The following is a 15,017-nucleotide window of genomic DNA, read 5'->3' as shown; positions in this document are numbered from 1 at the left end:
ACAACGCAAAATCAATTGAGAGGAAGTCTTTGCATGTGATAGTACTGAGAAATGCGTCGCACTATCTGCCACTCAGCGAAAGCCACGTGAGCTGAAGCAAGCCTATATATACAGAAAAAGTTGCGGCCCTTACAAGCAACAATCCAGCACCAATCCGTGGCCCACTTGGTAAGCCCCTAACATCTGGTGGAGCAGCTATCCTTGAACCAGGGTTTGAACCCCTCTCTTTCGAGGAACAAGAACCCACTCTTTCGCCATTCACCACAACCACATAGGTCCTTTCCTCCAGGCAGTGGTTGAGAGTCCCGATTGCTGCTTTAAAGTAAACCCCTCTCGACACACCTTGTGGACCCTCTTCCCCCAAGGTCACCGGTGCGTGTTCCTCTCCTTCAGAGGCTATAGGCCTGTAAAGGTTCTTTTGCCGGAACTACGTGCGAAACATGTTTTTGGTGTGCTGCGCATGAACCAGTAAGAGTTTGTGTCCTCAGACAAGATCGAAGGGACGCTTTGATCCAGGGGTAGATTGTGGAGTTGCGCGAGAGAGTAGGTCATTGACAATGCGAGATGAAAGGGCAGCGCGAGCAGACTCTTCTTGAGCGTAGGCTCTGTCAACAGGGTCCGTACGAGGTGTGAAGAACTGCTCAGGTGGTTGAGTTTGCTGAGCTGGCATGACAGAGCGAACAGACATATCGGCCATGGTCTGAGCGACACGCGCACGCGAAGGAGGAACAAAGTCGGGCATGATCATACGGCAGAGCCGAAGCAGATGAGGATGTTTGTTTGGCTCGAAAGCGTCGAAAGGTAAGCTGCCGTGGAAGATGGCCTGCATGAGAGTCTCATCAAGGTCAGACTTGAGAACCTCTTGATTGGCGACCTCAGCAGCGGCATGACTCGTCTTTGTAACCAAAGGCTGCTCAGTACGCTGCTCGATCTTGACCTTGAGCTCATCAGGAAGCTGCCTCAGCTCTTTTTCTCCCGCATTAGAGGAGTCATCGTCGAGCAAGGCTTGAAGATAGGTGTAATATGCCTCGCAGGCAGCGAGATGAGCAACTTTACGAGCGACTATGTTTCTTGCAACCTTCTTGTCGTTGCAGTGGCGGCAGATGGCCATGGGAGTTTTGGCACCATCTTCAAGAGCCTCGAATTGGCGAGAGATGTAACCTTGTTGAGGCGGCATGATTGGAAAGAGGCGTGAAAAAGCAGGTTGGCATCAAGATGGCTTCAGGAAGGGATGTGAAGGACTCGATAGCTGATGTTCCAAGTTGTTCGTGTCGCGACTCGCGAGTCGCGAGGCAGGAGCGAGCTCGGACGCTCTTGCCTGCATCATCGTGCATAGTTATGCAGGCTTGTGAACAAGGTATGACGATGTTGCGATTGCTACACCGTCAAAGTCCGATGTCCGAGTTGAACCAAGTGAATTCCAGTCCTTCGAATCACTTCCATCTTCTCTCGACAAGAACATCCCGTCGCCGTCACTCGCACATCGAGTGACATCTCCCGCCACCTTCGTTCCTTTCGCCGTTCATCTCGTACGACTCGAGCCTCCGTATCAAACAATTCTCGCCAACTAGTGGCAACCTGAATTTACGACATCAGCAATCATGGACGACGAACTAATCGCCAACTTTACCGCCATCACCTCAGCGACGCCGGAACGTGCACGTCAATACCTCACCCTCACCGACAACAACCTTGAACAAGCTATTCAACTCTACTTTGACAGCGATGGCGCCGACATGGGCGCTGCCATGCCCCAGCAATCCCAGCCCGCTGCCCAGCCAGCATCTCGTCGCTACAACCAGGATGACAACGGCGTTGTGACGATAGACTCTGATGATGACGATGCTCCCTACGAGGATGACGAGGCCATGGCAAGACGTCTTCAGCAGGAGGCCTACGGAAATGCCGGCGGTGAAGAAGAAGTCAGAGCCCCCATGGCTAGAACCACAGAGACTCTTGTTGGTCCTGGCTCTAGATGGGCTGGCGACGACGAGGACGACATTAACGCTGCCGTTCACGAGCAGATGATGGCACGCCAGAGAAGAGGTCGGTCATAGCACTCAAGACAACCAACTAGCCTGCTAACATGCTAGTAGCCCACACACGACCCGGCATCTTCAACCAAGTTTCTGTATGGGACGACGATGCTAATCCTGGCTTCGCTACTTCAGCCGATCCCGAAACACACCGTCGTAATCTCGCTCGTGCTACTGGAGGCGCCTCGGAACAATCCTCCAAATCAACTCTGCTCGCCGAGCTCTTCAGACCCCCTACCGACCTCATCTCACACCTATCGTTCCAAGATGCTCGCGACGAAGGAAAAGAGGAGGAGAAATGGATAATTGTCAATGTGCAGGACCCTTCAATTTTCGATTGCCAGGTTCTCAACCGTGACATCTGGAAAAACTCGCAAATCAAGGAAACCATTCAAGAGAACTTCATCTTCTTGCAGTACTCCAAGGATGATCCACGCGGCACTCAATATGTTCAGTACTATTTCCAAAACAGAGACAGCGACGACGCATACCCTCACATCGCCATTGTTGACCCCAGAACTGGTGAGCAGGTCAAGATCTGGTCAGGTGCCCCTGTCCCGAAAGCCTCCGACTTCCTGATGGATCTGCATGAATTCCTGGATCGTTACAGCCTGAAGGCTTTCGCAAAGAACCCGGTTGCTACCCGCAAGCCTGAGAAGAAGTCAAAGGATGTGGACAAAATGAGTGAGGAGGAAATGCTGGAGATGGCAATGCAAAACAGTCTTCAGCAAGGCGGTACAGCAATCAAGGACGAGGACCCTGATGCTCTCACCAAGGCAGAATCAAGCAAGGGTAACAGCACAGATGTCGACCCCGACGCCATGGACATTGTCGACACCGGTGTACCAATCGAGAACGCAGAGACAGAACCTCCAGCATCACAAGCCGGTCCTTTCGCTCAGATCGCATCTGACAAACCTCACACTGAGCCTACGGATCCGGCGTCATCAACTCGTATCCAGTTCAGATACTCTGGTGGAAGACAGATCAGACGCTTTGGTCTTCAAGAGGAGGTACGCCGCATGTACGAGTGGCTCAAAGCATCGCCTGTTGAAGGCAAGCAAGGTGTTGACTTTGAGCTTGTCTTCATGGGCCGCAACCTGATTGAGGCATTGGATCAGACCATTGAGGAGGCTGGGCTCAAGAACGGTTCAGTCATGATCGAATTCTTGGAGTAAAGGAATCAGACTCGTAGCAGTCCGAGAATGCCTCTAAATAGTCCGTGTCCGGGAGGCAATGCTTTAGAGGGTAATGGTCTCAATAAGGAGACGAAGGAAATCATTTCATGGAAGCTGCACAAATAGACGGCACGGGATGCTCTAGCTGATGCATAACGCTACAATTATGACAAAACACGATCACCTATAATCATTGATCAATTATTGCTGTAGAGCCATGATCCTGCCCGAAAACAAAAACTTGAGACATAGATCTTAACCTCATCCACTTCAAACGTCCGACACAGTAGCAATTGACCCGTTAAGGTGTTAAGGGGACAAAAGATTTTGTCGGACCTGAACAAACAAAACAATGTCGCAGCCGTGAATCGAACACGGGGCTCGTGCATGGCAAGCACGAATTTTACCACTAAACCACTGCGACTTAATATGTTATGTGGAAAGATTTTGACATATATGTAAACTAGCAATTGCGGAAAGCGTTGTGGCGGCGTGTGCTGCCTCGGCCCTAGTCACCAAGCTTCCGCTCCAACGCGACACGCGTGAACTTGGGAAGCTGCGATCATCACCGTCTTGCTTCAGAAGCAAGCCCACATATTCGCAACACTCTGGACAACTGTGTTGCGTCTATTCTATCACTTAGGGAGAAGGTTTCGGACGCGGCATATGATCTAATTGTTCTCAGTGTCCAGTTCACCATTTCTATCTCGTCGACGCGTCCAAAAACCATACCACATCTTGTCGCAAACCGGATAATTCTACGCGCCAAACCTGTACTGCGCCATGTCGTCTCCAACATCACAGCCTCATGATGAGGCTCCAGATGCCACTAACGAGCGTCGCTCTCGCCGCTCCGGACGCGTCTCGCGCAAGCCCGAACTCTACATCGAAGAAGCACCCGCCGCCTCCAAGCGCAAGCGCGATGCTGCAGATGACGACCAGCTTGATGACCAAGAAGAATCTGACGAGGAAGAAGAGAGCGAGCCTGACGAGGAAGAGCTTCGAGAACAAAAAGCTAGAGCGCGCAAGGCAAAGGCTGCTGTACCAAAGAAGCCCGCTGCAAAGCGCTCAAAAACAAACGGCACTTCAGTCGCGTTACCTGCGAGAGCAGGTGCTAAAAAGGGTCGCTCAAAGAAAGCCAAGGGTGTGGATGAGGCCGCTGCAGAGGAAGCCGGAGGTCTTTACGGTTGGTTCAAGCACATTCGCAAACCAGACACACACATTCTGACTTCAAAACTGCAGCTGAAGTTTTCGCCCGAGGCAACACACTGGACGAAGCAGCCGAAGGATGGCTTGCGGCATTCAACGAACACGAAGCTGGCGCCTTGACAGATTTGGTCAATTTTGTGTTGAGATCGGCTGGCTGCGACTTGGAAGTAGCGATCGAAGACATCGAGGATCCCGACAACTGTGCTGGCAGGCTCGGCGATCTGCAAGAAGAATTCCAGGCAGTATGTTGATTAGTGCCGTATCACACAATAATCCTACTAACCGCTTTGTAGCAAAACGTCTCGGAGTATCCCATCATCGCAAAAGGCAAGGGTACTGCAGCTTTCAAAGAATCGCTAATGGGCTTCTTCCGTACGCTGATCAAGGCCATTCATACCACCGATGTCCTTTTCACCAACCCCGAACTAATCGAGAACATGCAAGTATGGTTCGGAACCATGTCAGCAGCTCAGAACAGACCTTTCAGACACACTGCCACTGTTGTCTCGCTAACCATCATCACTGCTCTCTGCGAAGTGGGCAGTGAATTAGCAGAAGAGGCCTCAAAAGCACTGCGTCATAGTGAGACCCAGAAGAAGGGCAAAAATGCGAACAAGACACGAGTCAGCGAGTTGCAGGACTACTCAAAGCAAGCAAAAGCACATCAGGAAAAGCTCAATAACACTATAAAGGATTGGTTCGAAACGGTTTACATCCACCGTTACCGAGACGTGGATCCTCACATTCGTGCTGACTGTACAAAAGCCATTGGAGAATGGATAGTAGCCTACCCAGACCTATATTTCAACGGCAAACACTTGAGATACTTGGGATGGGTACTTTCCGACTCGAATCACTCGGCGCGTCTTGAAGCAATCAAGCAGCTGCACCGACTCTATGCAGACAAGAACAAGCTCGGTGGCCTCAAGGCTTTCACCGAGCGCTTCAGAGGCCGTATGGTCGAAATGGCCACCAAGGATGCCGAGTCAAGCGTTCGGGCTGCGGCTGTTGAACTGCTGGACGATTTGAGGGAGGGCGGCTTGCTCGAACCCGATGACATCGACGCTATCGGACGACTGATCTTCGACGCAGAGCCGAGAGTAAGAAAATCAGTAGTCGGCTTCTTCGCCGAAAGTATCAACGACGCTTACGAAGCGAAAGTTGATGCACTTGGTGGCCAAGAAGCGCTGGAGGAGGTCATTGGAGAAGAAAGTGATTCTTTTGACAGCCCCTGTCATGAGTGGATCAAGTTCAAGTGCCTAGCAGAAGGACTGGACTCGTACGATTCGGCAGATGGCCACATGCCACCTAGTGTCGAAAGAGGTCCTGGTCAAGCTGCTTACCTATTGCATGCTGGAACCACGGACTCTCGCTTCATGATCGCTGCAGACACACTCCACGACCAGATCGACGAGGTCCGCGAGTGGGAGAAGCTGGCCGGATATCTTCTATATGACACTTCTGTTGAAGCCCAGAATGGCGATGCTGCTGGCGGCGAGTCACAACTGAAACAGGAGCTCACACTTACGGAGAACGAGGAGGTCATCCTTCTGGAAGTATTGAACTCTTCCGTCAAACAAGCCGTCGCATCTCTTGTGGAAGCACACTCCGACAAGAAAACGAAGAAAACTAAGAAGCAGAAGGAAGATGTCGAAGAATTGCAGGAGCAAGCAGCACGTCACCTCGCGAACGTGATACCACGGTTGCTTAAGAAGTTCGGAGAATCACCACAGACTGCTGCAAGCACACTTCGTCTGGGTCGCGTTCTGAGTCTGGAAGCTTTCCAGGAGTTCAGACAAGATTCTTCCACATATGCAGCATTGTTGAACGACTTCAACAAGCAGTTCCTCTCACATAGTAACGAGGAGGTGCTAGCAGAAGCCAGTCGAGCTTTGTTACGTGCAAAGAGCTATCACGAGCTTGGTGATGTTCCCGACGAGAGGATTGACTCTCTCTGGGAAGACACCATCAGCACGTTCAACACAATCACGCACGGCAAAGATCTCGAAACACGCGGGTTGCTTTCTACCACAGTCCTTGACGCTCTTTCCAAAACAGTGCTACGTCTGGAAAAGCTGTCCAGTATCTCTAACCCGGTAGAGTACTTCGAGACAGAGCCCTCCGCACCAGCTACCGCACGCCCCGAGTTGCCAGACCCCTCTCCACCCATCGACTCACTGATTACCCTCATCAACCGTGCCGCCTCACCAAAGGGCTCGGACCCAGAGACTGCTGCCCTCGACGACGCTTTGGCCATGCATGCGTCACGCACAGTCACGTTCTACTTCATGTGGCGTATACCCGCGTTCATCAAGTCACTGCAGACAACCGCTCTGCCCGACGTCGAGCTTGAGAATCTTGCCATGAGACGCGACGCATATGTCAATGCTCTTGGTGCAGTACTAAAGACACGCCCTGTCAATGATGAGCTCAGCGTTATCGTGTCCGGAATGCTTCTTGATGCACACACCATCATGGCTACTTTGCGTCAAGTCACTACTGACAAGAACGGCGATGAATACCTCGTATTGGCTCTAGAGATGGATGCAGTGTTGCAGAAACGCATTCTTCGTGTCTTTGGTGCAGCCGAAGCTGCATTTGCCAAGGCTACCGGCAAGCATGTCGAAGTTGAGGCCGAGAACTCACAAGCACAAGAATCCGAGGAAGACGATGAGGAGCCTGCCGATCCCATTGACGCAGATCCTGTATCCGAGGATGAGGCTGAAGATGAAGCAGATGCTGAAGGAGATGATGAACAGACTCAAGCCTCTCAAGCAAAGCGCGTGGCCAAGTTGCAAAACAGTCTGCTCGCGGAACAACGACTCTGCGAACTATCTTCTAAGCTCGTGCTGGCCATACTGGGTAGAATGGTCAATGTAGCTGTCGTCAAGCAAAGACTCGAGCGCAACAAGACGCGCTTGGGACACAACTTCAAGCTTGTGCTCGAGCACTTGGACGCTCAGACCAAAGGCAAGAAGGGCAAGGGCAAAGCAGCAGCAAAGACTGGCGCCCAACAGGGAAAGGCCAAAGCCGCTGCACCCCAACAACAAAAGAGCACAAAAGTCGTCGTAGAGGATGACGAAGACGAAGACGAAGAAGAGGACGAAGAAGCCGTTCGCGCAAGAGAAATTCAAGAAGATGATGAAATGGTGGATGAGCCCGAAGGCGGCAACCAAGAGGAAGAACAAGATGAAGTCGCTAACGATGCTGAGAGTGTAATTGGCGACTAGATGTACCCTTGTACTCTGGTATGAATGAATGTGGATGTTTGTATTTCTCTTTCTGTTTCTGTACATACCCCTTCTTTCTCGATTATCCTAGCTATTAGCCAAAAATGTCTTTTCAACACTCCTTGTCTTGGTTTGCTCGTTTTTGATCCTGTCGCTCCAGTCCATCCTCTTGTCAAGTGATGGACCGCATCTGCTAGGGGCGTTTTCTCGTTTCGCAGACCGCACTTGTCAAGGTTGATCTCGAAAGGTCACTGGCTGTTCATGTCAAGGTCGAAGACGGTTGTGGCCGGATCTGCTTTGAAGTGTGCTCCTTCCTCCAACCAAGCTAGACTTTCATCAGCTTTCAATCCGGCCTACAGCCGTAAAGTGCTTGATCTTCTGCAAAATCTTTCTCTGATGCTCTTCTGGAGCTAAATAGTCCGGTACTAGCATCTCGGTTGCTCCGAGAAGCAGTTTGTAAAGAATATTTGGCCACAACTCGAATTCGGCCAACCGAAACTTCTTTAACTGGTGTATGCATTCGAGGTCGAATCGGGCGTCTGCCAATGATGGATTTGAGGAAAGTACTTCTCACTATCTCTTGGCCGAATCTGTGTTCTACCAGTTGCAGCTTCTTCCTCCTTCAGCATGAGACTTGTTCATTCCCTCGCAGGACATACTCTAGCATTATGCTGCAGTAAGGAGAATTATATCAGAATCACAGATGCGTAGATTCTGCCTCACGAGAGATTGGAAGATAGGTACTTGCTGTAATATTTGCTTCTTGCATTCGAAATTGAGTACTGAGGCTAGATGGTTTGTCGTCTGCACTTGGCCTTCTTCTCATCTCGTTGTCCCGAGGACAGCGTCCTTCAATATTTTTATGACCCTCATCCGGTCCTTCGTGATGGGCTTCCTCCTTACCTTCGAAATCTTCTCGTGTGTGTTTGCAACCTTCATGTGCCCGGGTAACTGTCCCTATGTGAACGAACTTTTATGCTTGAGGCTACACATCCAACATAAGATTCTCCGGGGTTTCTCTGACCAGATGAGTTTGGAGAGAGTCGTCGCGTCTTCAAGGGATCATTGCCTGCGACATCCTCGTTCCACCTGGCTTCCAACTTCACCCAAACGTTTCCCTTATCCCTGCGCAGGAATTCACGCAGTTTCCAGAGCTTCATCTCTGTCTCGCCAATCGATGTTTCAGTGGCGGTACTCTGCATTCTGACAGTCTCTGATTCGAAGAGGAAAGGACGGCCATCCTCGATGACGGTCTCGAAGGAACCAGCGGGTTCAAACGCACTCTCATCTGTGTCGATGATATTGTCCGAGTCCAAATCGAAACCATCGTCAAGAGAAGAGGTGGCCTTTAGATCACGAAGAAACTTGCTGCAACGCTTTGCGAGCTTCTTCTTCAAACGACGGACGTCTTTCTGGAGCGTAGACTCAAGCTTTTTGTGGCGGGTATTGGCTGTTTGGATCTTGTTGAGGAGAGTTGTTGTCTTCATCTTGTGCTTTGCCGTTAGGGCTTTGCTCTCGGTTCGGTATCGGGCGTGAAGGTCGTTGGTAAGATTCTCGTGAGAATTGATGGAGATCTTCGGATGCATGGACATGGTGCTGAGATTATCTAGATTGTAAGTCAGAAGGGACTTCTCAGCTGTGGAAGGAATATGGTGTAACACACCATCTAACTGATGTGATCTTTCCTTAGATCGACTCTCAAATAAGGGAGATCCGAGATTCGAACGATATAAACTGCGTCCGCGGAAGTCGAAGATTGAAGGGTTCAGGGTCCCCAGTGAGCAGGTAGAAGACTGGAATCGTGGATAAACAATGCGAGTGATAAAAGCATCATCGAGGTAACGAGAGAGAGTGTCAGAGTGATGGAGATGTTTCCTGGCTATGGTAGGTGCGTACGAAATGGAAACAAACGAGTGAGCGAACCAAAAGTGCAACATCGACTTAGGCAGATTCGGATCTACGCAGGTTACCTGGTACAGATGAAGAAGCTAGTATTCAGACACCCGGTAGAGATACGGTTTCTAGATCTAGATTGATACGAGGCATGATAGGTTCGCGTATTCGGTTTAGCAGGGATTTTTTTTTCTTTTTTTTTTTGTGAGCTGTCCAAGCATCTAAATGACTATGAAGACCAGCTGTCGCTTTTCGTGCGATCATAAGGTCATCGTGCTGATTCTCAAATCATTGTTCAAAGCACATCATCTCCGTGTTCAATTCCTTGCCATTCCGATTCTGAGAGAGCACTGTCGTTCTTTGTTTCTTCAAACAGTTTGAGAAGAGCCTCCATGGTCTTCCTCTTGGATGCTTTCTCGACTCTCTTGATGACTATGGTTTTTCGGCATCTGATGTTTTTGAGATGCTCGTCAACTGTTCCCGTGGCTGTGAGAGAAACTATCGTAGCTTGCCTCGTTTGGCCCATACGGACAATTCTGCCGATAGCTTGGAGTTCCGTTGATTCGTTGAAGTATTGATCATAGTTGATGAGATATCTATATGGTAGTCAGTATTGGTTCGCGTGATAGCAGACGTGGAGACTGACCCTGCAGCCGTCATATTCAAACCAGCGCCTCCGACTCCGTTTGTGGCCAGCATGATGAAGGTTTTGGGATCCTCATTGAATTTCTTCATACTTGCCGTTCTCTCGTGAGGTTTCATGTCTGCTCTCAGCATACTGAATCTCCACTTCTGTTCTTTGAAAGTATCTGCTAAAAGCTTGAGCGCATCCTTGAACGTGGTGAAAACAACAACTTTGGCACTGGGATCTCCGGTTATGGGATCCCGCCAAGTTTTGATCAAGTTGACAACTTCGGCAGATTTGGTCGAGGGAATGACTTTACCGCTCTTGTTCAGCCACCTTGGCTTCTCGTTCTTTTCGTGCTCGGCTTCGTCGACTAGTGGATAGACAGGGCGCTGACAAAGGCTGCATCTTTTGTCTTTCTCTGCGAAGTAATCCTCTTCATCTCCAAGACAGTCATGGCAATAAGCATGGCCGCATGCTGCCCATTGGAGATCATATGCTCGTAGCTCGCATGCCACACAAGCGTTGCCTTTCTGGAGCTCACGTACAGCTTCAATGTAGTCATTTGCGTGTGGGTCCGGGGTCTGTTTAGCGTATTCGCATATCGTTCTGTCGATAGTATCCACGTCCTCATCTGTCAGCTGTCTGAAAATGGCAGGGTAGATCAGAAGCACATGACCTGTCATCTGTCTCAAACGCATGAGCAGTCCATCAACAAATTTGTGCGCCTTAGTAGCGTTGGGATCTTTGGATCTATCCACCGCAAGCTGCTCCAGGCGTTGACGCACGGTCGAGTATATGATTCTTTCTGGCACCGAAAGATCTTTGCACAGATCGAAAAACATTGGTTTCGGTATATTAGTCAACATATGACCGAATAGTTCGTCTTCGTATGTCCAAGATCTCGTGGATTCAAATACGAGTGTCGCTACCCATTCGAAGTTGAAGCCCGTCTTTTCATTCATCCACTTCCGCGCTTCGAGCCGCTGCCTCTGTAATAAACGTTGAACTCTTTGAGGGTGAGCTTGAAAACCTTGGGATGGCGAATGAACTTGAAAACAGAATGTAGATCTGCCGGATCGTTGGTCATAGGTGTGCCGGTAAGGACCCAACGGAATTCACTCATGAGCTTTTGGCATGCCATTGCGGCTCCTGTGTTACCGTTACGAATCTGATGCCCTTCATCAAGATAGACAGCACGAAATTTGTATTGAAATATTGCCGGGAGTCCTGGTCGAATGTGTTCTTCAAAGTACTCATCTTTTTCCTCGTCAGACAGATCGGGTGGATATCTGACATTCTTGGATGCGCTGCAGAGCTCTGGGTATGTGATAAAAACCACATCAGCCTTTCGAAATTGTCGCATCTCAGTATCAAAACCAGTCTTGGGATTGAAGGCATGAATTTGACCAAGACCCGCAGGATTGTCTGAAGTTGATTCGACGGTGTGCATGGCCGCCTCATTCATCCATTGGTCTCGCAACGTTGTGAGAACAACTACGAGATTGGTCTTCGGCTCGTCGGGGCAGGAAAACCTCTTTGCAAGAACCATGTTCACCAAGGCGCAAACGGTCTTGCCAAGTCCCATCTTGTCACCCAGAATGCCTCCCTTCGGGCCTTCTGTACTAGTCTCTCTTTCGATCATCCAACCGGCGTGAATCAGTTGATGGGTCTTGACAGTTGTTTGCATACCTTCGACCGACCACTCTCCATTTCCGAGGTACTCGACACTATCTGGTCCGATTTGGTCGATGGCGTTTAGCACTCTTGCACTATCTTTGTATGCTGCTTGCTTCTTTTCTGGTGGTGCTTCTGCGATCAATTGCCTCAAGAATTCTCTGACCTCTTCATCTCTTTGTGCAGGGTTAGACCCTTGCGAAGACTTTTTCCGAGTCTTACCTCGGGTTTTCTTGGAGCTGGCCCATATTTTTCTCGGTCTGGGCTCCCCTGATGGTTCGAAGAGTGGATCTGGAGATGGAGATCGTCTTTTGCGTTTTCTACTGCTGGGTTCGCTCTCGGCTACGATTTGCTCGAATCCTCTTTCGCTGACTCTAGCCGCATATTGATCATGCATTGCTTGAAACAGCTTACGCTCTGCGGGAGCCACCGGGCCATTTTGAGCCGCTAATTGAATGGCTTTCACCGCCTTGAGGTATCGCCATTCGAGGTCCTCAAAAGGTTCTTGTTCGGCTTGCGAACGATCAGACTCGGCCTGCAGTTGTGCAACGAACTCTTGCTGCTGCTGGTGTAATGCTTGGTCTTCCTTTGATAGGGCTTCCATTCTCGTATATATGCTGCATATGCAGAATTATGAAGACAGCCAGAGTGTGAGAGTTGTGGTAAAAAGCAATCTGATGAACGAATCAGTTGTTAGTATTCCTCTGCTCCGTGTCTCGCAGATGTGCCGACGATTCAGTCTGCAGTCCGTCACCCTGTAGAATTCAATCTGATGGGTTGGAGAATACTGGTGTGGATTGTGATCCGTGGAGTGTTTGACGTCTTATGGCCCTCTTGGTGGTCGAGGTAAAGAAAAATATCGTCCCAGTGGAAAGGAATGTCAAATTCTCCGAGAACAAATGAATGTCGATGACCAGATGCAGACACTCGCGATAATACGTGGTCGTCGGTCGGGCGAGAAGACGCAATGAAGCAGCCGATATTGTTGCGGCTTCTGTTACTAGAGCAAGAAGTGAAAAGATAGGAGACGAAATGGTTCTGATGAGTGAGAAAGGCAGAGATCGTCAGAATATGATTGTTGCCTCAAAAATTTTTCGAAGCAAGTATGCACAGACTAGGAAACTGCTGGTTGAATAGGGTGTGAAGCCAGTGCGAGAACTGACTATGTGATAATCGTCGTAGAAGGTGAGCAGTGGTGTGACCAATGCTGCATGACCTTCTTGATGAAGGAGAAGAGAAAGGTGTCGGAGTTGTGTGAGTAGGGAAAGATGTGATGTAGTATTGGAGATGAATTGGAAGGGGATGGAGTTGAAGGAGGAAGGGAAGAAAAGCGAAGGGACCGGAGTTTTAGGGGATAGGTTAGGATCCGAAAAGTTATATAGGGGTCCGAAAAGAGGAAAGTGAAGAGAGTGAAGCAGAAAAGGTCGCTATCGCGCTGCAGAATGTCGGTATCACCTCCTCCAGAAATGTGTGAATCCACGATCTCACCGTTCACTGAACCTCATTGCGATTCGGTCAACTTCAATCCAAGCAGGTAGCCAATGCCGACTTCTCCATACCACGATATGCAGCAGCAGCATCACCTCAGTCGAGCGCCAAACAGCTCCTCAGCGTTTCCATGATACACCCCATCCTTCTCTGTCGCATTCAAGAAGTCCGCTTCTCCCACTTCATCCGCGAATACCTTGTACACCTGAACTGGCGCCCTAGGCACATATGGATAATCGGTACCCAACATCAATTTGTCCGTTTCAATCCCATAAGCCAGTAACCCCTCGACCTGATAAGGAAAAGTCGGGCCAGCAGTATCCCACCATAATCTCTGCTTGAGAACCTCCAACTGTGCAGCGAATGCCCTGGGAGAAAGACTCGAGAGCATTCTACTGATTATGGAAGGAAAACTACCGCCAGCGTGGGGGACGATGAAGTTGAGCTTCGAGAAGGTGGACAGAGTGGACGTGAGAGTCAGGTCCATGAATGTTCTTGCGGATTCAAAGTAGAGTTCTACCAAGCCATCAGGGTAGACTGTTGGATTTGCGATGATTAAGCTGCCATTGCCGTTTGGGCTTCTCATGCATGGTTCGTTGGGATGAACGAAGATGATCTCATTGGCGGTGTTGTTCAAGGTGCTGTTCAAAAAGGAGAAGAAAGGCTGAAATTGGGAGTTTCCAAGATAATAGCCTTCGTGGTTTGAGAGAAGACCTATACCCGCGGCACCCAGGTGATCGAGTGCATATCGTGCTTCTTTGATGGCTGCATCGACATAAGGTAATGGCGTGACGGCGAAAAATGAAAAATGAGATGGGTAAGTGCGAGACAGGGCGGCTAGGTATTCGTTCAGCAGCCTTGCCAACACGGTTGCTCTTGCCTCGTCGTCTGCGTAGACAGTGCTCCCAGGCGACGAGATGGACAAGACACTTTTGCGGATGTTGACATGTTGCATCATATTAAATTGTGCTTCTAGAGTCCAATTTGGCGTTGGGCTTTGACCTGTCGTAGGGACGAGTGCATGGTACCATGTGGGCACTATATGAGCTATACCAAATCAGATCAGATCAGAGGCTGGAGAGTAATTGTCGCCTGACTCACCATGTACATCAATCCTCGATGCGTTGCTGAATGGTGGTAACGTGATAGGTATATATGCATTCTCAATTGATTCGAGAGCAACAGTCGCGAAAGGCAGGATCCTCAAATCAATACCGTCTGCTCTTGCAGCTGCATAGACGGAAGCACTTCGCGACGTGTTGAGGAATCGGGCGTCTTGTGCGAGAGCGATGCCCAGATTTAAGAGCAGACAAGTCAATAGTGCCACCATTTTTCAGAACCAGCAAGACAAACCTCGAAGATTTCGTAACGACAGGCGGGCGCCTCGACTTTGAAGAAGAGTACTGCATGTCAAAATGTATACTGTCGGTTAGCTTCAAGCCAGTAAGCAATGAAAGGCAAGTGGCTGCATACTAGTCGAAGACTGAAGAGTTTAGGCACAATATCGTACTTAAGCGAGCATGCCGCTTACTCCATGATCTTTACCACCGAGTCGCGATTGGGCTCACCTGCGACAAATGATACACAACTGTTAGTAGCTCTTGTTTTTGTCCTTGGTCCGTACTGTGATTTCAATCCATGATATCTTCTTTCGTTGCGATGCTCGCGGCGTAAGGTCTGT

The 15,017-nt window shown here is 49.6% G+C and overlaps 6 protein-coding genes across 6 annotated transcripts; 2 read left to right on the top strand and 4 right to left on the bottom strand.

The window, feature by feature from the left end:
- Positions 1-484: 484 nt before the first annotated feature.
- Positions 485-1,177, bottom strand: M437DRAFT_36154 (uncharacterized protein; the record flags this gene model as incomplete). The annotated part of the gene is made up of 1 exon (XM_041019391.1): positions 485-1,177. One exon carries the CDS (start codon positions 1,175-1,177, stop codon positions 485-487), a length of 693 nt encoding a protein of 230 aa, XP_040884935.1.
- Positions 1,178-1,601: 424 nt separating this feature from the next.
- Positions 1,602-3,214, top strand: M437DRAFT_62276 (uncharacterized protein; the record flags this gene model as incomplete). Its single annotated transcript, XM_041024046.1, has 2 exons — positions 1,602-2,046; positions 2,097-3,214. 2 exons carry the CDS (start codon positions 1,602-1,604, stop codon positions 3,212-3,214), a joined length of 1,563 nt encoding a protein of 520 aa, XP_040884934.1.
- Positions 3,215-3,997: 783 nt separating this feature from the next.
- M437DRAFT_37904 (STAG-domain-containing protein) lies at positions 3,998-7,653 on the top strand (the record flags this gene model as incomplete). Its single annotated transcript, XM_041019739.1, has 3 exons — positions 3,998-4,400; positions 4,457-4,551; positions 4,717-7,653. The coding sequence occupies 3 exons, from the start codon at positions 3,998-4,000 to the stop codon at positions 7,651-7,653; spliced, it is 3,435 nt and encodes a 1,144-aa protein (XP_040884933.1).
- Positions 7,654-8,588: 935 nt separating this feature from the next.
- M437DRAFT_62274 (uncharacterized protein) lies at positions 8,589-9,245 on the bottom strand (the record flags this gene model as incomplete). The annotated part of the gene is made up of 1 exon (XM_041024045.1): positions 8,589-9,245. One exon carries the CDS (start codon positions 9,243-9,245, stop codon positions 8,589-8,591), a length of 657 nt encoding a protein of 218 aa, XP_040884932.1.
- A 596-nt stretch (positions 9,246-9,841) lies between these two features.
- Positions 9,842-11,861, bottom strand: M437DRAFT_36970 (P-loop containing nucleoside triphosphate hydrolase protein; the record flags this gene model as incomplete). The annotated part of the gene is made up of 3 exons (XM_041019548.1): positions 9,842-10,142; positions 10,193-11,099; positions 11,141-11,861. 3 exons carry the CDS (start codon positions 11,859-11,861, stop codon positions 9,842-9,844), a joined length of 1,929 nt encoding a protein of 642 aa, XP_040884931.1.
- A 1,566-nt stretch (positions 11,862-13,427) lies between these two features.
- Positions 13,428-14,384, bottom strand: M437DRAFT_35910 (uncharacterized protein; the record flags this gene model as incomplete). Its single annotated transcript, XM_041019343.1, has 1 exon — positions 13,428-14,384. A coding segment is annotated over one exon (957 nt), but the record flags the coding sequence as incomplete, so codon positions are not given.
- Between the last annotated feature and the right edge of the window lie 633 nt (positions 14,385-15,017).

Source organism: Aureobasidium melanogenum (assembly GCF_000721775.1).
Source record: "Aureobasidium melanogenum CBS 110374 unplaced genomic scaffold scaffold_1, whole genome shotgun sequence".
NCBI classification, from domain to species: domain Eukaryota; kingdom Fungi; phylum Ascomycota; class Dothideomycetes; order Dothideales; family Saccotheciaceae; genus Aureobasidium; species Aureobasidium melanogenum.
Note: the sequence above shows the minus strand (reverse complement) of the source record. Positions and strands in the feature narration are given on the sequence as shown.